This window comes from Rhinolophus ferrumequinum, chromosome 3, assembly GCF_004115265.2.
Source record: "Rhinolophus ferrumequinum isolate MPI-CBG mRhiFer1 chromosome 3, mRhiFer1_v1.p, whole genome shotgun sequence".
NCBI lineage: Eukaryota > Metazoa > Chordata > Mammalia > Chiroptera > Rhinolophidae > Rhinolophus > Rhinolophus ferrumequinum.
The window spans coordinates 15,011,158-15,033,182 of NC_046286.1; the positions used below are offsets into that span (position 1 = coordinate 15,011,158).

Sequence of the window (22,025 nt, forward strand, 5' to 3'; positions counted from 1 at the left end):
GCTTTACTTAAACCCCAGGTTCATACACAGCTCTTTCAATGCTCACACCAACCTCATGAAATATATGCTGCCCTTACCAGCATTGCACTGGTAAGAAAATTGTGGCCCAGAGAGGCCAAGCAGCTTGTCCTAGAACACACAGCAGGCAACCCACAGCCTGACACCTAAAGCTGCACTCTTCTACTGCCCCTCCTGTAACCACTAACATGGGCCCAGCACCTGGGTACTCAAAAGAAACCAAGAATGAAAAGCTTTTGACCTGACTGTTTAAATGGATGAACTCTTGGCCCTGGATGGAGAGAGTCAACAAATACTCAGAGAAACAACACAAATCAGCAGGGAAACAGGAGCTGACACCACTGACAGAGGATTTCAATATTTGCAGTTCCCCCGTCCTCACTCCTACCACCTGCCAAACAGCACCTGAGAGGTGCGTTAGTCGACCTTTGACACTAACACTCCCGTGGATTTGTTATCAGGAAAATACACACTCACGAACATAACAGGGAGAATGAATTTTGTATTGGATTATTGACCACAGATTAAAACCTGGAGCTGGTGGGAAAGAAAAACAGTTGCTTAATGGGATGAAGCAAATGTCAAAACCTAATGAGCCCCTGCTTAGGCAAGCTGCCCAACGTGACCAGGCGACCAGTGGGCAGCAGGGGTCTGAGAGGGAATGCCACAAGGTTTGATCTTGTCTGTTCTGGAAGTCAGATGACCACACCATGGGTCACCATAACTTGACTTGACCCTGGACCACTGTCAGAGCATTTCAGATCGCTCAGTAAATGCAACAATTAGTCATTTCCATCAGACAGTCAGCAGGACTCTGTTCTATTTCTCCCATGCTGAACTGATGATTATTTGACTAGACCGATCCCATGCACTGATTATTCTGAAGTCCTGTGGATAGGTCTTTATAGTCTGTCAGCATCTGTTAACTGAGCACCAACTGGGTGCAAGCTCTTTATCAAAATACAGTCCTGATCCTGATGCCCCGAAGCAGTTAGAAGTTCTGGACATTAATCCACCCTAGCCAGGCCACCTACCGATATTTAGGCTGTGGCAGAAACTGCCTGCCAAACACGCCCGCCTCTCATTATGACTCCGTGGCTCTCCACTAGAGCCACATGCTGGAGTCTTCTGGAGTGGGGGTAAAAATATTGTGCCTGAGTCCCACCCACAGAAAATTTGGTGTAATTGGTCTGGGGAACAGCCTGGCATCAGGAGTTTTAAAATCTCTCCAAACGATTTGAATATGTAGCCACGGTTGAGAACCACTGGTTTCTGTTGAAGCCCACGCCTGTGGCCCAAGAGACATTTGTAGCAAATTGGTCCACTATCATCACTTCCCTTTGGTTGCTTTCTACATCTGGGGTCTAGGGGTGGGACTGGGGGTGAAGGAGTCAATAAAGATGGGAGGGATGTCTTGTTCTAACTACTCAGCACATCCTGTGTTTGTCTTTCCAAATCACTTTCTGTTTTGTTTTCACTTCCTTGCTCTTTTTTCTTTCAATAAACCGTACTTACTGCCAACTCTCAATTCTCTAACCGGTTGTCCTCCCTTTATGATCAAAGTGTAAGCTATGTATGATCTCATTTATTCTCAAACTAGCCCTGCGGGTGAGGAAAGAGCCAAGCTTTTGTTCCTCAAGGCCAATCAGAAACATGTAGCTCAAGAAAGATTCTATCTGCCATGAAGTTCATATCATTATTTCGCTTCAATGTGTTTATAGCAATTTTCCATTTACAAAGCACTTTCACCAATTCTCTCCCATGGAATTCTCACAGCAAGTCTGTGGTGACAGTATTTTCATAATCACAGTGGCCACACATCCTGATTGGCCCTGAACAATTCCAGGGCACACCTGTTGTCCCAGCCTAATTATTGGTAACACCTCCTTTCACTCTCAGAAATGCCTTGGTTTGGACAACAAATTATATGGTCACCTTATTTTATAACCACCCTCTTGTTTTAGGAGGAGGTCTATTGAGACTCAGAAATTAAGTAATTTGTTCAGAGTCCCTCAACTAACTAGAGGCAGAGACAACACTTGAACTCAGGTCCTGTGTCTCCAAACCTCTATCCCATCCACGGATATTATGGAACATGATAATCAGAGCTGATCTACTCAAACCTTTCTTCTTATAGATGAAGAACTAAAAATGATGGAGGGATAACCTCTTAAAAGTCACCCTTAGAATGTTCCCTGGGAGGGAAAGACTCGGAGTGCAGAGCAGGATGACGGGCTCCTTGGCAACATTCCATGACCACATTAGAATGGATTAGTAAGTTATCAATAATTGTCATCCTGAATGGCACTTGACAGCCCAACTTGGCAAAAGAAGGTGCAAGGCCTGACATACAAGTTTGAAAAGAAATTTAGAGTCTAAACTGCTAGATTTGAGGACAGGATCTGAATGTTATTTACCATCTACTTCTGGGCATTTCATGGACCTTCTCTGAGCACATGAGTTGTTCAACCGTTAAATGGGACTAATCATCATTCTTATTTTCCTGAGTTGTTCCGACGAGAGCAAATGGCAGCTCACTGAGTGCTCTGACAGCAGCCAAGTCTTACGAGCTGTCTGTGAGTCACATTTACTTTTCTTCATTTTTCATATGCGTGAACCAAGGCTCACGAACAAGGATGCTGGAGATCTGAGATAAAATATTTGAATGTGCTTCATAAGTCTTAAAATGCTGACTATTATTATTAATTAATTATTATTATATCAGCAGCAGCACACAAATGATATCAATTGATATGGGACAGAATCATATGTCCTTGAAACTCCTTGGGTGACAGAGGTTTTGTATGACACCCAGTGGACAGGATGGGTCAAAGGGTCACTTCAGCTAGGAATGATGAAGACGACCAGTATCACAACTCTTACTGAGTAGGGCCAGCCTGCCTGGAAGCATCCTAGAAAGTAGGTTGGTGGGTGCCCTGCCCTGCAGAAAATATCTCAGGTATCTGACACCTTCAACAAGAAGGCTTTTCTTCCTATGAGAATCATAGACCTAAGAGAAATGTCAAATTTGGAAATGTTTCATTCTATAAATCAGGACATTGCTTCCCTAAGATGCAACCATTCAAAGCTGGGCCAGTGTCTTATTTCACAAATTTTTCAGCCTTTACTCGTCCCTGTAAATGATAACTACTAACCAGAAGCTGGAAAAGGGTGGGGAAAAAAAAATCACAAGAGCTTTCCTATCTGATTTTTTGTTCCCTGCATCAATCTGGTTTTTGAGCTAATCACGAAGGCCTGCCTGGCTCTCAGGGATTGCTTTTCTTTAGGGGGAAAAAAAAAAAAAAATGACAACACAAGCATTTTAGAATTCTTTGGGGGCACTGGGAGCTGTGCAGTGAGCTTTTTATATAAATGCAGAAAACCTCTAAAGCTGCCAACATGAAATTCCAATGGTACAGGTAGAATTGGTCTCCACTGCCTAGTAGTGGGGCAAAGGGCTCCTTTGGCTCTGAAGAGTCAATTTGTGTTTCAAATATCTTTCAGGAACTTGACACTGTGAAACTACCTGCTCCCAGGGAATGAGAAATCCTAGAATAGCTTTCTTCAAGGAGAGCAGCAAGACTCAGGGCTTTGTTCAAGCCCTCCTTATTCACTCCCTTGACCACAGGCCTGGATGCTGAGGCCAGGGCACTGCTGCTCGCTGTCCGGCCCACATTGCCCAGCCTCCGAGGGGACACGACCCTTTCCATTACCTGGGTCTCCCAGAGGCCCTGGAAATCCTGCCCAGAGGGGTCTGAAACCAAATGAGGGCGTCAGAAGCCACATCGGAAGGGAGAGAAACAGGCTGAGGAAAGCAAGTGTCGCTAAATGACAGGTGTCATTTCTACAGATGATTTCTTAAAATAAACACAAAGAATGTAAAACCCGTGGAAGAAATTTAACAAACCTTTGTGATAGGCTGGGCCAACTGGGACAGATCACTTCCCCTGTTCCAGGGAATGCATGTGCCTTTTAAATTCCGTCAAGAGGCCCCTGGACAGGCACCACTCTTCCCTTTACAGTGATCTGCATATTTCTAGGGAAACTTTACATTCTAAGCTTTTTTCCCTCTTTGTGAAAGGTCTTGGCGCTCAGGCAGCCTGCCGGCTGCCCCGCCCGAGTCCTGGCGTTTCTTTCTGCACCGTCCTGGAGGCAACCCTCCTGCCGCCTCAGGTTTCCCAGCTTCTGCGGTGTGGCACCGAGGACTGATCAAATGTTTCTTTCTTATTACACTAGCGGACCGAGAAACGCTGCCTCCGCCTCCATCCTTCCTCCTACAGGTTGCAAATGAAATGAGCGGCTTTGACGTTAGATTGCTTCTGCCCAGGGAGCAAGCCGACTTAATTTAATTTTTGCTCTGTGCCCCTTCATCTCAGTCAGCCCAGGTTGACTGGGACATTTTCCGAATTGCCACACCCTCAGCATTTCATGATACTACTCTGCAGAATCATGATTCCCAGAACAATAACAAAGTTGGCGAATGGAGTGTTTGTTTTCTGCTTCGCTGGTCACAAAGCAAGAAAATATTTTGTTTTCTTCAGCTTTTCTTTCCGTAGCTCTGAGTAAAAGAGAGCTGGGAGGGTTTAAGAAATGTTATTTTTGCTTCCTTTTATCCATTCCACCCCCCTCAATTTTAGAAGAAAGGTTCACGGGTCCAGCCAGGTTCTTGCCATCTCCCTACACCTGGAGGTGCCCTTTAGGAAAAGCCAGCAGAGCTCCGGACAGAGCTCTGGACCCGCAGCGGTGACCGCCTGTCCTGCGAAGCCTTGGACAAACTGCCGGCCAACTCTCCAAGAAGAAAGCCACCTGCCAGATTGCACCTGACTCCGTTCTGCCCGGGAGCCCCGCAGCCAGGCTCTGGCTTGCAGAAAGGCCACCCAGGGGACCGCAAGGGCTGGGCTGCACTCCCTGGGGAAGGTCCAGAGCCCCAGCGGTCCCCGCTGGGACACGTGAGCCGGCGCCGCCGGGAGCCGGGCTGGAGACGCAGCAGGTGCGGCGGGAGCCGAGACGCCGACCTACCTTCACGAAGAGTTCGATCTCGGGGTCTCTGTCGTCCCCATTAGCTGTCGCCGCGTCCGTCATGCCGTCGGGGCCCGGGACCACCGTCCCGGGCTGGGGAGGCGCCACCTCTGCGGCGCCGGGGCCAGCGCTCTGCGATCCTGCTCCTGCCCAAAGGGGCCTCTCTTGAGAGCGGCGGGTTTTTCTTTTCTTTTTCTTTTTCTAACCTATTTCTCAAGCCGGGGACAGCGTTGTCTGAGAGCTCAGTGCCCCGGGTGATCACATGAAAAAAGAGAAGCCAGGAGGGGACCGGGAGCAACGGGGAAAGGTGGACTCAGGGATGGCAGCAGGTTACGGGAGCAACAAGTGCCGGGCTGCAGGGAGGTGTCACAGGATCCGCGCCTGTCAGCGATCTCGCCGTCGCCGCCAACGCGCCCAAAATAGCCGGCGGCCGCGGGGCGGGGTCAGCCCGGGCGGGGCAGGAGAGGCACCCCTTAAGCAAGCGGGGCCTCGTCCTGGCCTGTCCCCAGCCAAGCCACTCCGCGGGCGCGAGGCGCGGACCCACTGCCACCAAGGCCTAGAGTGTGTCTTGGGAAAGGAAAGAGGAGAAGGAGTCAGAGAGAAGAGGAAGAGGAAGAGGTAGAGGTAGAAGAGAAGAAGAAATGCCTTTAAGTCTTACGTTTCAATAATGAGGCCTTACCTGCTCCAAGTTTACTGTACTACCAGCGTTACCCAATTGCAAAGCCCCTTCGTGCCTTCGCAATGTTCAGAGTGGCTGTGGGCAGCAGGAGAGGGAGAGAAAGGACCCCGAAAACAGGGCATTTGCCATCTTCATGCTGGGCAAATAGAGTAAGGCGATCCGGGGGGCCGGAGGGGGCAGGAAATGGGCACTGGCTCTTGTAAGGTAGAGGGGAGAGCCAACCGGGTCAGGTGTAGCCAGAGCCAAGGATTCATGTCTTTTAACATTCTAGGCTGGCTGTGCCTTTTCTTTTCTTTTGCTTTCTATCTTACTTAATTGTGGTTTTTAGTGAACTATGATACATAGGGGAAAAAACGCATTGTACTGTAAGTGTGTAGTCCGATGAATTGTCACAATCCGAACCTACCCGAAAAACCAAACACCAGATGAAAAACATAAAATAGCTACACACCCCCAGAAGCTTGTCTTAGTCTCTCCCTCTACTTTTCCTGCCCTCCCTCTTCTCTCTGACCACGTAAATTAGGCTGGTTTGTGACAGCACAGGTTATTCTTGCCTGGAACCTTACATTACGTTTGAGATTCATCCATTCTGCTGTGGGTAGTTGTAAAGTATCTTTTCCTTGCCACTATTTATTCTTGCCATTCTGTTGACGGACATTTGCCTAGTTTCTGGTTAACGACTACGGTGGATGCTGCTATCTATCAAACATCCTCTGATGAATACATGGCCAATTTTCTGTTGGGATATACTTAGGAGTAGAATGCTATAGAGTATGAGAATGTTCTTCTTGAGAAAACACAACTGATGATTTTTCCAAAGTGGTTGTGACAATTTACATTTCCACCCTTCATTTCTTTGAAAATAGGCACCAGATCTTTTGCATCTGGAATCTGGTCAAAATCTGTTTTCTTTGCCTTCTCTTTAGCTAATCCTGTTTGTGTTCTGTCTTGCCTTACTTACAAATATACTTTATTTCACAGCTTTATTTTTTAAAATCACTTAATAAAAAAAGTAATAGTATTTATTTATGTACCAGGCAACAAAAAGGCTAAGTACCCTCCATGTCTTAACTAGTTTAATCTTACAAATAGTGTTATTACCTCAATTTTACAAGTGGGAAACTGAGGCTTAGAGCATTTAAGTAACTTGTCCCTAGTCATCCAGCTAAGAAATGGTAAAGTCAGGATTTGTACCCAGGAATACTGAGCCTGTGCTCTCAACTATTCTACTAACTGCCTCTTTCAAACTTAGTGCCCACTGGGTAAGTCACTTTGGGGAAACAAAGACCCTGCCCTCATCTTAATGGAGATTAAAATCCATTTCAGGATAATGTCTCATGAAAAGAAAACCAAGGCTGCCACATGAATTAGACAGATGGAAAAGCTACCTAAGTCAGCATGTAGTGAGATTATTCACCACCGTTGGAGGAGAAGGCCTCAGAAGACAGAAGTCACTTTAGCCAAACCTTCCTGAATGATCAGGCATCAACAAGGTATGAGACAACAGCAAGGTATGCTGGCCACTCTTTATGGCAGCCTGTTTGCCTATAAACTCCAAGTGCAAATATCTCCTTCTCACTGAAGAAACAGTCGCCAAACCCAACCTGCAACTCACAGTACACTATAGCTTGACCAAGGTGAGGCTTAATTGCTCTCCTCCTCCGTGGTTTCAGGCTTACATCACCAAAGCCTTAGAGAAACAGTCACCTTCATGGCTGTACATTCTGAGCCAATGACTGCATACGCTGGGAAGGACAAGGTTACAGAGGGAGACTGGTAGCTTCACTGCACGCTGTACAGACTCGTCGCTTCCCTGCTCTGGAGCGTGGACAATATTTTCCATAGCCATGGGGCAGACGAAAATAAAATCATATGTATAAAATGCCTTTGAGGTGTTTTTTTTTAATTTAATTTTTTTTTAATGAAGATGCTTTACACATGTGATCACTTTCTTGAATATGATCTAAACAACATACGGTATGGCCTCTATTTTCCTTAATCTCAAACCTAGGAGAGTTGGCTTTTATTTCAACTTCTCCAAATAATCTACTGCTTGCTGGAAAACTGAACAGTTCACTTTTAATTTCTACGTGATACCTCTCATTTGGACATCCCTATAGATAACTGATAGTTTTGATATTATAAACCTTCATGTTGCAAAAAAAAAAAAAAAAAAAAAGCCAAGGTTGGTCATAAAATATTTCTGTGCATATTTCTAGTTTTTAATTCCACATTCTGCTTTAGTTCAAGATAAGAAGATTTCATCTTTCACCTTTTAATGTCAAAGCATAATAGGTTACAATCAATTTTAGGTTTGTTCAAAGAAAAACATTCCTCAATCCTAGACTATCCTTCTAATAATCATAGTTTCACAAACTTGGTGCAAGTTTAGATAAATATTTACCAGAAAAACACTTCAAAATATATTTAGTGCGCATTTTGGCAGCACATATACTAAATTAGAATAATACAGAGATTAGCATGGCCCCAGTGAAAGGAAGCAGGAAAATCTATGTAATATCCATATTTTTGTATGGCTGTTAAAAGCAAAAAATATAACATATCTTATGGAGTTTCAATATATTCAGGTTCACTGATATGGCATAAAGAATGAAGATAAAGGGATTTATATAAGTGTGTGGTTCTATACTTCACTTGAAGTGGTAAACTATGAACTCTTAGGAGATTGACATAAGTTAGGTATGATATTATAACAACTCCTAGAGCAAGAACTATAAAAGTTATACAAAGAGAAAGAGTAAGGAGCCAAGAAATAAATGAAGATGTAATGACAAGAAATATTCAAATAATCTAAAAGACTTGGAAGGCAGGAAAAAAAAGAACAAACAGAAAACTAATAATAAAATGGCACAGCTAAACTCAACCATATCAGTACTTAACACTAAATACAAGTGGTCTAAACACATCAATTAAAAGCTGGAGATCCTTGTACAGAATAAAGAAAAATAAAATAAAAAATCCAAGACCCAACTATATGCTATTACAGAATCTCTCCTCAAAAAGAGTGATGTTGATAAATTAAAACTAAAAAGATGGGGAAAGAAATACCACACAAATACTAATCAAAAGAAAATTAGTAGCTATATGAACATAAGACAAAATAGACTCCAAAACAAGAAAATTACCAGAGATAAAGAGGGATGCTATATAATAATGAAAGAACCAACTCATCAAGAATATAATAACAACACTAAATGTGTATGTACCTAATAACAGAGCTTCAAAATACATAAGCAAAAGCTGACAGTGAAAGAAAAAAGAGACAAATACCTAATTACAGTTGGAGACAACAATACATGTCTCTTAGTAATAGATAGCACAAGCAGATAAAAAAAAAATCAGCAAGAATAGCAGACCTAAACAATGCTGTCAACCAATTTGACCTAATGAACATTTATAGAATATCCCATCCAAGTAGCAAAAGAATACACACTATTTTCCAGTATACATGGAACATTCACCAAAATAGACCATTTTCTGGGTCATAAAACAAGCATTATATTTAAAAGAATGAAATCATACAAAGTATGTTCTCTGACCATAGTTGAATCAATTTGATCAATAAAAAAGAATTCTGGAAAACATGTAAATATTTGGGAATACACTTTAAGAAATTCTCTTAAGTAATACACTTTAAGAAATTCATTGGCCAGCAAGGAAGTCTTTAGAAAATATTTTTAGAAAATTTAGAAAATTAGGAAACATTTTTAACTGAATGCAAATGAACATACAACATATCAAAATTTGTGGGATGCAGCTGAAACAGTACCTAGAAAAATTTACCCTTGTAATGCTCTTTTTAGAAAAGAATAAAGGTCTTGCATCAATAATCTAAGCCTCCACCTTAAAAAAAACTAGAAGAAGAATAGCCAGCTAAACTCAAAGCAAGAAAAGGAACAAATGAATAAATATAAGAAAATAAATTAATAAAATTGAAAAAAGAGAAAACAAAAGAGAAAAATCAATGAAACCAGAAGCTTGTTCTAGTAAAAAAAATCAACAAGATCAGTAAACTTCTTGTTAGAGTTACTAAAAGAAAAAGAGAGAAGATGCATATTACCAATATCAGGTATAAAAGATGGGATATCACTACCAACTCTACAGACATTAAAAAAAAAGTAAAGAAATACTATGGGTAATTTGCTGCATATAATTAGAAACTTAGATGAAAAGGACCAAATCTTGGAAGACACACACTGATAAAATTCAGTCAAGAAGTAGATAACCTGAATAGTCATATATCTGCTAAAGATATTGAATTCATAGTTGAAAATTCTCCAGAAAAACCCCAAAAACTCCAAGCCCAAATGTCTTCATTAATGAATACAACCAAATATTTAAAAATAATAGTAATATCAATTCTATACAATCTCTTCCAGAAATAAGGAGGAAGTAAATGACTTGTATTCAGAATTTGTAAAGAATTTTCATAACTCAAAAATAAGAAAATAAAACAATTTTTAAAAATTGCCATAAGATCTGAACAGACACCAAAGAGGACACATATCAATGGTAAATAAGCACCTTAATGGTAATAAGCACTTTAAAAGCACTATAAACAACATCATCCTTCAGAAGAAAGATGCAAACTAAATAAGAGGTACCACAAATACCTATTAGAATGGTCAAAATATACACACATGACAATGCCATGTGGTAGCAAGAAAGAAGAACAAGTGGAACTTCTATATATTGTTGGTGGGAATGTAAAAGTGTATTAATTCTGGAAAAGTTTGGCAATTTCATATGAAGTGAAACATACACTTACCATGTGACCCACTTACCATCTCCTGCGGCTTATCCTAGAGAAATGAGAATTTATGTTCTCACGAGAAACCTGTACATAAATATTGACAGCGACATGATTCATAATTGACCCAAACTGGAAAGAACCCAAACGTCTCTCAATGGGTGAATGAATAAACAGAGTGGCACATCCATACAATGGTATACCACGTAGCAATCAAAAGGAATGACTAGGTACAAAACATAAATGAATCTCAAATGCACTATACTAAGTGAAAAAAGTTGGTCTCAAAAGGTTACATACTATATGATTCCATTTATCCAACATTCTGGAAAAGCAAAATTATAGGGATGGAGAGAAAATCAGTGGCTGCCAGGTGTTGGGTAAGAGAGGGTTTGACTACAAAGAGGAGCACGAGGAAATTTTTTCAGTTGCCAGAACTATTTTGTATCCTCTTTGTAGTGGTGGTTATAAACATTTTTGTATGTGTTAAAACATATAGAACTGTATACCAAACAAAACTTCTGTATGTAAATTTTGTAAATGATCATGATGCTTAAAAACTTCAAAAAATGTAAAATCCCTAAGTTCTTTTTTCACATCCCCTTTCCACACATTCTGTGCTTCAAACCCTTAACATCAGATCTCATCCTACTATTGATTTCAGAAATAGAAAACGGATCTCTGTTCCATGAGGCTTAGTGTTCCTAATTATAGCCAATCAATAAAACAGAATAAACCTTCATTGAAATAAAAAATAAAACAAAATAAGCATATTTAGACCGAGAGTGGTTATTATGAAATAATGATGATTCTTATAGAGAGATTTTCCAGAAATGTTCCCTTTACCCGGTACCAGAGAATAACCGTATCATTAGTTACAAGCTCCAACTTTTGAGTATTTAATGATATTTAGTTGAACCCACTCTCTCTGTCAAGGGTAGCAGCTATTTCTATGGAAATTAGGTTTTTCCATCCTTACATTCTCATTCTCGACAGGGGATCTCTTGGACAATCCCAAGGGCTTGAGTTTCAAGCTGAAGGGACTGGTAAATTTTGATGACATCTGCAGGAGTACCAGTTACATTCCTTCTCTGTGGGAGGATGACGTGGGTGTGGATAAGGAGAGTTGAGCCCTGGGAGGATCACACCTGCATGAGATCACAGATTGGGCTGTAAGGAGGATCAGGGTGGGTTGTTAGCTCTAGCCATTCCTGTATAAATTAATGCGCCCTTGGGTGTACCCAACATTACCAGTGATCTTTGTCCCCACAGCATTCCACCTACTTGTGCTTAGCAAAGGGAGAGCCCTGGGAGTGGGCTGCACTGAAGGCAAGAATCCTTGTCAACAACTGTCATTCGTCCCCCTGATTCACTCATTACTCATTTCTCCAACCAGTGTTTTGGAGGGGCCTATTGTGTGCCAGGCACAGCTCGTGCTCTTTATAGAACCTGCTGACGGCATGCAGTGTGCATCTCACCTCCTGGTAATAAGCAGTCTTCGCGCCTGCATTATTCCTTCATGGGTTGAGTCATGTCTTTCCCACAAGAGTAAAGGCTCTTTGAGGACAGGAATTCAGGTTTGTGTCTCTTTGGCATGGCCCACAGAACAGGATGGTCCCTTGCTATAAACTTGTTAACTGATAATATTCCTAGTACACTGTACCTGCTCAATCAAAAATTGGTGATGAACTCAACTAATGAATAACTGACACCTCTTTTATTCACAGCCTCCTAGTCCATAAGGATTCTGCCCTTATATTACTCAAAGACAATGGACAGTACAGCGTGGGGTTTTATAAAGGTTCTAATTTTGACCTAAAACATGGGAAAGTGTTATGTAATAATAATAATTTACTAAGAGCCCATCATGTGACTGGCGCTATGAATCCCTTATTAGTTCGCTTCGTCTCCATAATAACCCAGTAAGACAGGTGCTAGTAGTCCTATTTCACAAATGAGGAAGCAAAGACTTAAAGAGATTAAATAACTCATCCAAGGTCACATGGAAATCATAAATCACACAGCTAGTATTCTGACCCAGGTCTCTCCATCATTAAAGCCCATGTTATTAACCACCACGCTTTACCGTGTACATGAAGAAGGATGTAGTTGGAGAAGTTTGGGGTGCTGATAGAGATTTAGAAATTGCTTATTTAATTGGTGGAATCAGTGAAATGACTCATCGTGGATAAGGAATGGCTGAATTGGGGGATTCTGGAACCCTCCTTTATTCTGCTTAACCTAAGAGACACTCAGAGATGAGCTGGGGCAAAAAAAAAAAAAAAAAAAAAAAATCCAGCAACCAAGACGTGGCACATACAAAAAAAAAATTAAAAATACCCAGCCTCTAGAGAAAGAAAAACCATGAGAGACAAAAGTCAGGAGAAAAGGGAATCTGAGGTCATATTCTATTGCATCACCATGCATTTTGGGCAAGATTTACTCCTCTGGAGATTGTCCTCACTTAATGGCAAACTTTATACTTTAGTCACAGCAAGATTATGCAAAAACAAAACGATTACACAAATACATTAAAAAAATAAAAACTTGGACAGGGTCCAAAATAAATACTTGTAACAAAAATGTTTCAAAAACTGTTGATCCATAGTACTTTTATCCACCAATCTGATTTTCTTTTGGCCAACTGGCTCATTTTGCTAATTGACCAAAAAATTTGCTAATCACTAAAAAAAGGGCAAGGTCTTAAAGAGGATCAGGGTTGGGGGAGAAGCAAGGTGAAGGACATTTGAGAGGTGAAGTCAGTATTTATACCGGTGGGAGCAGAATGCAGCATGTTTTGAAGAAAGTGGGCAAGTGCCCATAACCAAAAAAATTAAAGTTTTGAAAGGAAAAGTGAAGGGTTGTTATGATTGGCAATTAGAATCCATTCACCGTTTTGTTAAAGGGCCCCCCAGTTAAAGGGCCCAGATTCCCAGATTCCTTGGGAATCTATATCTCCATTCATAGCACATTAGGCTCAAGGGGAAATTCAGGGATGGGCAGGTGACTTGTGTTGGCCAATGGGAGCACTAAATCCTTGAGCACACGGATAGGTTCAAAATGGACATATGATCAACTTGGATCCAATGAGATTCAAATCTGGGACTTTTGTCAGAAATGTGTTTAAGATACAACTTTTCTTCCGCTGGATTTATGGAGAAACTAGGATTTAATCCTGGAACTGCTCGCATTATCTTGCCACTACAAACAGGCTGACTGAGAGAAAAGTCAGCAGAGAGAAAACAAGGGCCAAGAGATGGAGAGAGGAAGCCCAAGTTCTAATGTATTGTTTGAGTGACGGGATCTCTTGGTGCCTGAAACTTGGTACCCCTAGAATTTCCTGTCCTGATAGCCAATAAAATCCTTTTTTGGCTCAGACTAACTCGAGTTGGGTTTTCTGATGTTTGCAACTGGAGATTTATATCCACAAACAGTTAGAACCTGTGTAGAATAAAGAGGGCTATGGGCAAGAAATGGTCCGTATAATAGAAATAGATCTCAGGAATAGTAAAGGGGGATGTGAGTCAACAACACAGTGATGCACTTTGAAAAGGAGGCCACATCTTGAGATGAGTAAAAAATATTATTTTTAAAGTTCCAGACCCTCATAAAATACTATATAGTCTTTCCAGGCTCATGAACTAAAATACAAAACGAAAGTAAAAAAATATGTTCAGAAATTAACAAAATTGCAGAGAAAGGACCATATGTATAGATTTAAGGTGATCATAGATAGCTACAGAATAAAATGACAAAATCATAAAACATCTCCCTGAATTTATTTTTTTTCAATCAGAGAGAATGTCTTATCGTACAGTGAAAAGAGCCACTGGGCTTAGACCCGAAGTTCCAAATTCATGACTCGGCTCCTGCCACTTTCTAGCCTTGTACCCTGGTCATCAACCTGTCTACACCTCAATTTCTTTTATTAAATAGGGGTAACAATACCTTCCCCTGAAGTTTTATGTAAACTTTAAATAATATTATTTACCAGTATTCATATCCAGCATATTGACTGACCCTTAAGCAAAGGAACAAGGTGTTTTATCCCCGATGTAGACAGTTTCAGCACTGCATCCCCCGTATACGAGGCAGCTACTGTCGTGGCTCCACTTCACAGATGAGGGAAACTGATAAACACAGACGAGTCAGTAAGCAGTAACTAACCAGAAGCTCTGGAGCTGGGATTTGAATCCAGGTCTGTTTGACATCCAAGTATCTGTTTTTAATGACCTCAATAAATGAGTACTAGTGAGTATTATTTTATTATTGATGAATTACACAAGTGAACAGAAAAGTTAAATACGTACATACATACATACATACATACATACAGGCCCAGTCTAGAAGCGAAGGCTGAAGATCAGCTATGAGATCATTCAAAGAAGAAATGACCCCAGGTACAGAATGGAATACAGAGCCTATCATTATCCTGACCTCGCTGGATGGCCTTGATCTTTTACTGGTCTCCCTGTCATCGTTGCAATGCTCTCTAAGCTACATAAGAAATAATTCCTGCAAGTCATAGAATATTTATAGAGAAAAATTACAAATTCCTTCTTGGAAATGAGTGGAGTTAATCTAATTGAACTGTTCTTATTTTTAAAATAATCTAGCCTAAGGATGGGGCAGCAATATAAATCTGTTCCTCCCCTGGAATTCTAGGGACATATCTTTATTTGAGTCTTTTTTCTTTCCATTTATTTTTCTTGTATATACAGAATAAACGTTTCTATGTATTAATACCTGGTCACAGCTGGGCAGATACAGAGACAATTTATTTCTGCAGCACTGTAATAAGAGATTCTCTTAATCTATATCCAGGAAGGAAGCTTTGATTTCATTTTCATCATATATTTTCTCTAACTGCGTAATCTTTTATGATCTGCCAGGAAAATTAACCCTATTTCCACAAAGCCTGGTAGACAGAAAATCAGAGAGTGCTACCTTGAATTGCATCAATTTCCCTCTGTCAGGAAGAAGACAGAAAGCACCTCAAATATCTCATTTTGGTGAAATTCAGCAAAACAGAACGTGGTTGGCTGTCTGTGCCAGGCACTGTGCTCAGTGCTGGGGATAAAATTATGCGTAAGACCCAGACCCTGCCTGCAAGAAGCTCACAGTGCCTGAAATACATGTGGGTGCTTCCACTCTTCACCTCATTTCTCGCTGAGTAGATACAATGTGCTTTTAGGAAAATAGAATTGAAGTAAATCTGACGGTACTGAGAAAATATGTTCATTGCCTAAGTTTTCATAACCAGAGGATGAAATAGCACTTGAATGTACACAAGCTGCCTCACAAATGAGTCCTCTTGCACTGAGATGGCCGGAGTTCATTTCTCATTTTCATTTTCATTTATTTATTGACCACCTATGATATACCAAATCCTCTTAGAGACACTGGGTGTATCTTGGGGAGAAACAGTTGTGGATCGCTCCTGCCTCGTGGGTCATGTAAGCCATTGTGGGAGACAGAACAAACATGCAAACAAATAAATAGATGTATAATTAATTACAAAAAGGTGATCAACTTTATTGGGGACTATGGGTTATAATGCTAAAGAATCACAGTGGAGAGTGAGGGACCCTCTTTTCAGGGTATCCATGGGGAAGGCCTCTCTGAGGAGGTGACATTTAAGCCCAACCCTGAAAGATAAAAAGGGGCCAGTCATTTGAAGACTAGAGGGAAGAGGGAAGGGAACAGCATGTATGAGGGCCCTGAAGTAGGAGAAAGCGTTTTATGCTTGAAGAACAGAAGGCCTAGCTTGAATTCTCCCACGGTGTCTCTATGGGGTCTACATCGTGGGGTCACATTTGCACCTTTTCCTATGTAATTCCAGTTGACCCTTGAACAACATAAAAGTCAGCGGTCCTAACCCCCAGCGCTTGAAAATGTGTGCACCACTTTTGACTAGCCAAAAACTTGACTACTAAGAGCTTACTATTGACCGAAAGCTTTATCGATAACACGAACAGTGGATTAATACATATTTTGTGTTACGTATATTATGTGCTGTATTCTTACACTACAGTAAGGTAGAGAAAAGAAATGCCATTAAGAAAAATCATAAGGAAGAGAAAATACATTTACAGTACTGTATGTATTTATTGAAAAAATCCACATATAAGTGGACCCACACAGTTCAAACTCATTTTGTTCAAGGGTCAACTGTACATTATCTAACCTTTGTATACATCGTTGGAGAAGATCTGCCCTGAGGTTTTCATTCAGTGGGAAAATTCTAGCATACGGGAATAATGACAATGCCACTGAATGTGTGGTGTTTGCAGTAAAATAACTTCCTGCATTGCTCCGTAGCTATTCATAATTTCTTCAGTTAAACACACTTTGAAAAGGTTTGTAATGACCCCTGTAGAAAAGACAGACGTTAGTCTAAGACACCTTTGCAAATATGTTTTCATCTCAAGGTCCCTTGCCCTTGATTTTGCTCATTAGCTGCATGTACACCTGTGGGGGACGGCAGCACCCATTCCCAAAGGCTGATATTTTATCTAACTGATTTTATGTTCAAAAATTGCTTTGCAAGTCATTTGATTACATTGAAATTCATTCGTTTTTACCTTGCTCCCTATCTTGTCAACACAACTATCAGCACTTTTTTCTCTCTCTAAAAATTAAGTCCTAGGATAAATAAAGCTGAATTTAGACCCAGTCGTTTTATCTCCCAGGAACACAGCACAGGGCAATTGCATCAGCAGACATCAGACTTAATACCCTTCCAGAAGCTTCCCAGCATTAAGGCCGGAGGGGGCAAACCTCTGACTTAAGCTCTGCGTTACTCACCACACCCTGCTCTCTGCGGGAAGTCATCAAATTAAGGAGAAGAGGGATGCAAACAGCCACGCCAAAGTGGTCTGGCCGAGTTCACCAGTCAACACAAGCTCCTGTGCTCATAGGGGTGCTGCATGCTGCCCATGTGGATGCTGACTGGACAGTACCCCTTGCCCCTCTCCCTGGGTGCCACAGGCAGTCACATTTGCACACCACTGGGTGGCTGTTGACCCTGCAGTATATAAAGGATAAGGGGTCCTGTCTGAAAAGTAAACAATACTGACCCATTACATGCACCCATCACAAATGAAGACAAAATATCGGAATGTTAAAAAACGTAAGGAGCTTGCTCCCCCTGGGTGTACCTCCGTTTATCCCTATTTGAGGATCTGTTCATATTCCCCCTCTCCTCTAGTAAACTGTAGGGATTTATAAGACACACATCATCCATTCTTTCGTGCTCTCTCCCTATTTTTTAATTCTTTTTCTTTTTGTTTTTTTTTTCTTGTTTGCTCCCTACTTTTCTAACAGACTATTTTTTTAGCACAGTTTTAGTTTCAATGAAAAATTGAGCAGAAAGTACCGAAAATTCCTATATATCCCCTGTCCCCACTCATGCACAGCCTCCCCACTGTCAACATCCAACACCAGAGTGGTTCCTTTGTTACAATCGATGAACCTACTAGGACGTATCATGCTCACCCAAAGTCTATAGCTTACATTAGGATGCACTCTTCGTGGTGTACATTCTATGGGTTTGGACAAAAGCACAGTGATATGTGTCCACCATTCTAATATCATGCAGAGTAGTCTCACTGCCCTAAAAATCCTCTGTGCTCTGCCGATTCATTCTTCCCTGACCCCCAGCCTCTGGGAACCACAGATCTTTTTACCCTCCCCATAGTTTTGCCTTTTCTAGAATGTCATATAGTTGGAGTCATACCATGTGAAGCTTTTTCAGACTGGCTTATTTCACGTCATAACAGGCATTTATGATTCCTCCATGTCTTTTCATAATGCCCATTCTCTTTTTATTCCTAGTGCCTCACATCAAATACACACAGTTGTTGAGCTGTTGTTGAATAAATGGATGGAATAAATGAGCAAATGAATGAGTGTGGTTCAGGCACAGTTCATTTGACGACTGTTTGTCCTGAGGCCTATTAAGTGCAGGCTCTTTTCCAGGCATCTTCAAATTATGATAACGTTGGCATGGGACATCCAAAAATATTTCTTATTTTATCATAATAGCTGCCATGAAAAGTAAGAGAACAGATATTTCTCTTATTATCCTCATTTTAACAAGATCAGGAAACTCAGATTCAGAGAAGTGAAATAACTCGTCCAAATTCCCTGCCTGGAAAGTGCTGTCGCCAGCAGTGGCCTCTACAACTGTCTGATGTAATTTGGTGCCTTTATCTGGGCCTCGTCTCCCCTAAAGCCAGGCTCTAGGTCATTGAAACTGACAAATATGAAACAAGAAAGTAATTCCTACTGATACAGTGACAGTACTCGTTACTCTGGGGAGCGTGTCTTCTCACAAAGAAGCGTGCCCTTGGCTTTGACCATGCCTCCCATATCAGTAAGCGCCAGTTTTCCTTTCACCACAAGCAAACTGCTTGTGGGTTGAGGAATTGGTTTCCGGGGAGGAAACTTGAACAACTGATCAGTAGGTAGCTCATTCTCGTTCAACAATAAAGAAGGCACTGCTGGGCTGTTGGGGATCAATAGGGCTTCAAGGGTCTAGGGCAGAATTCATTCCAGAACTGCAGTTGTGATGGGTCCTCAAAGGAACAATGGACTTACCCTGGGAGTTATGCCTGGTTATGTGTGAGTTATGGATAAGCCTCATGAAGGCCCTGCCTTGAAAGCCGGTGTCATCCAGAATTCATTCATTCATTCTCGGATCTTAACTTTTAGCCTTTGTCTCTTCCCTGCAAGCCTCATACTACTATATAACTATTTGTTGGACATATCCCTCCATTGGGCGTCCCAGTTGCCTCAAAGTCAACATTTCCAAAGTACAACACTAAGAATCTTCCTCCCCAAATCCTCTCCTGCATTTTTTCCCCAGACAGTGACGCCATCTTCTATCCAGTCACACAAACCAGAAACCAAGCCCATATTTTTGTTTAATTCCTCCGTAACCCTAAATCCCATCAGTTACCAAGTCCCTACTCTCAAATCTCTCCATTTTTCATTCCTTTTACTGCAGCTGCATTTCTTCATGCCTGAGCCAGCATAGAACATTCCTAGAACTGCACTCTCTCTCAAGCCCCCACCTGCCCCTCTCATCCATCTTCCACCTAGTAACCAGAATGAGCTATCTACAGTGCACGTCAGGTCACACCCGCCCTTGCTAAAAACACTTCAGTGGCTCAGTGTGGCCCCTGCCGCCTAGCGTGAGATGATATGTTATGACTTATCTGCTCATTCGGACCAATCTGGCCTCAGGCCCTAAAGATTCTGGAAACCCTAATAGAGTTTGATTTCTTACCTCCACACCCTGCTGTTTCATACCACCATGTCTTTGCTCCCATTACTTGAAACACTTTCCCCACGTATCCTCCCCAGCCAACTCTTCCTCATCCCCAAAACTCTTTCTTCCACAGCACCCTGTGTGACCCTCTACTCTTGGTCTGTTACCAAGAAATTATTTGTTTATGAATCTGTTGCCCTCTAGAGCTAAGATCTTCAAGCACAGGAGACACTACTCATCTCTTCTCCGTTAATCTCTTATTGCATCGTCATTACCACTTAACACGTTGGCAGCCTCAACAAATCTTCAAGTTTTTAGAAAGCAGGAGTGGTGTTTCTTATCTGTTTTCCTGTGCTTAGTACAGACTAACTCTGTATGTCTAGATCCATTTGTCCACATTCACTCATTTATTCAACAAATACTTAATAAGATTCTATTTTAGTCCTATCACTGTGCTTTATAGAATATGAGATGCTCCTCTAGTTATTCGGGTCTTACACACTAAATAACATAAGCTGTGCTTTTTAATCAATTGCTGCTTCTGGGATCTTGATCAAGTGGAAAATGGCTCCCTCGCCCCTTCCTTGCCCCTTGGGATTTGTTCTCTTTAGCACATGACTCAGTTGCTATTTACCAGCAAATGCCATAGTAAAAATAAGAAAACATGGTGTGTGAAAACACAGAGGTGAGCCTTGACTCTAGGTAAGAGATATAAGCAGTTCACAGGAACACAGGGCCTAATAAATATATGAAAAGGCATACCACTTAGCTGTGAAACAGAAATTGCGTCAATGAGAGAGTTTCTTACTTATTTAATTGGTAAAAATGTTTTTAAAAACTCATGAAAAAAAGTGTTGGTAAATGTGTAATATGGGTTGGGAGTGTAAATTGGTACAATATTTTTGGTGGGCCTATGAAATTTGAGGACATGTTTGGGTCATATGAAGACTTAACAGGTCCACTGATAGGAAACTCTGAAGTAAGCAAAGGATATATGTTCAAAGATGTTCATTGTGCCATCATCTGAAATAAGAAAAAACTAGAAGCAAAATGAAATATCCATCAATAGATTAATTGGGTACGTTTTGGTGTGCATCCATATAATAAAAATGTCACAAAAGAACATATATAAAGTAAAATGGAAAGATGTCCAGGATGTATTGCTAAATGAAAAGAAACAAACTGTGGAAGAGTGCATGCATTGATTTCATTTTTGTAAAATATGTGTAATTTTATATTATATATACAGTCTGGAAGCTACACACTAAACTGTAAATAATGGTTATTTCTGAATAGTGGGATTGGAAGGGAGAATTTTTTAAATGTTTACTGTTTATAATTTTTACTTTGTCTAAAATTTTTGTTTCTTTACAAGGAGCGAATGTTCCTTTTCTAATTAAGTTGTGGGGAAAGGGGCAGGCCTGTCCATTAGACTGTACCCAGCCTTCTCAGAGTTCCCTCAGGCTATGTGGGCTGACCCTGCAGTGTGAAGCCACTCACTTTTGTCTTTGGGAAGCCAACTAGCCTCTTCCGCAGACTTGTGTCTGGATGCAGAACCCCCATCCGTTGCCAGCACTCTCAAACTAGCACATCTTCCTTTTCCTCTGGCTCATTCAATGAACACACATTGAGACACCCCTACTGCCCTCGTCCTCACATCTACCCACAGCACAGCTGAACTTAGTGAGTTGCTCAGGCGGCAACCATATCTGCATTTTAAAAGGGACACACACACACACACACACACACACACACACAAAGGGCATCAGAGGAGAAGGGAATTGATAACACAAAGGCCACCATTTTGAGAAGGGTGTGGGGCCTGCAGAGTTTCCTGAGACAGTCTGTACCAGGATCACTTAGGGAGCTTCTTAAAAATAGGTTTCTCTGAGCCCCTCCCACAAACACTGCCTCTGAAGGCTGGACTTGGAAATCTACTGGTTGTTTTTGATAAGCAACCAGTGATTCTCATGCCCACTGAAGCTGCATTACCAGGGCAGCAGAGGGAGAGAAGGGAGGAGAACTTGGAGGCTGGATATTTTCTGCAGTTCTCTACAGCCTTCCTACCTTTATTCTGCACACACCAATACCCTGACAGTCTCAGCCCAGGAAGTTTTAAGTCTTGATTCTGAGAGCCTCACAAAGACCCCAAATAGAGAAGCGAGAAAAAATAGCAAAGGGTGAAAGGCTAGCATCACTTTGTAAAATTAAATTTCTATCCAAGGGTGAATTTATCTGTAGATTCATCTGTATCTGGGGAGATT

The 22,025-nt window shown here is 41.3% G+C and overlaps 1 protein-coding gene and 1 pseudogene across 4 annotated transcripts in view; one reads left to right on the plus strand and one right to left on the minus strand.

Annotated features, from left to right (window-relative positions):
* The window catches only part of CLIC5 (chloride intracellular channel 5), a 170,129-nt gene that overhangs the window by 109,547 nt on the left and 38,557 nt on the right, over nt 1-22,025 (minus strand). The window contains exon 1 of one of the 4 annotated variants that reach the window (XM_033102410.1): nt 5,038-5,416. The exons of the other annotated variants lie outside the window; for them this stretch is intronic. Within the exon in view, the coding sequence (XP_032958301.1) occupies nt 5,038-5,100 (63 nt within the window). The 5' untranslated portion in view covers nt 5,101-5,416. Of the gene's footprint in view, nt 1-5,037; nt 5,417-22,025 lie in introns of those variants that run through there. 4 annotated transcript variants of the gene reach the window in all.
* Nucleotides 8,147-8,247, plus strand: LOC117020971 (uncharacterized; annotated as a pseudogene).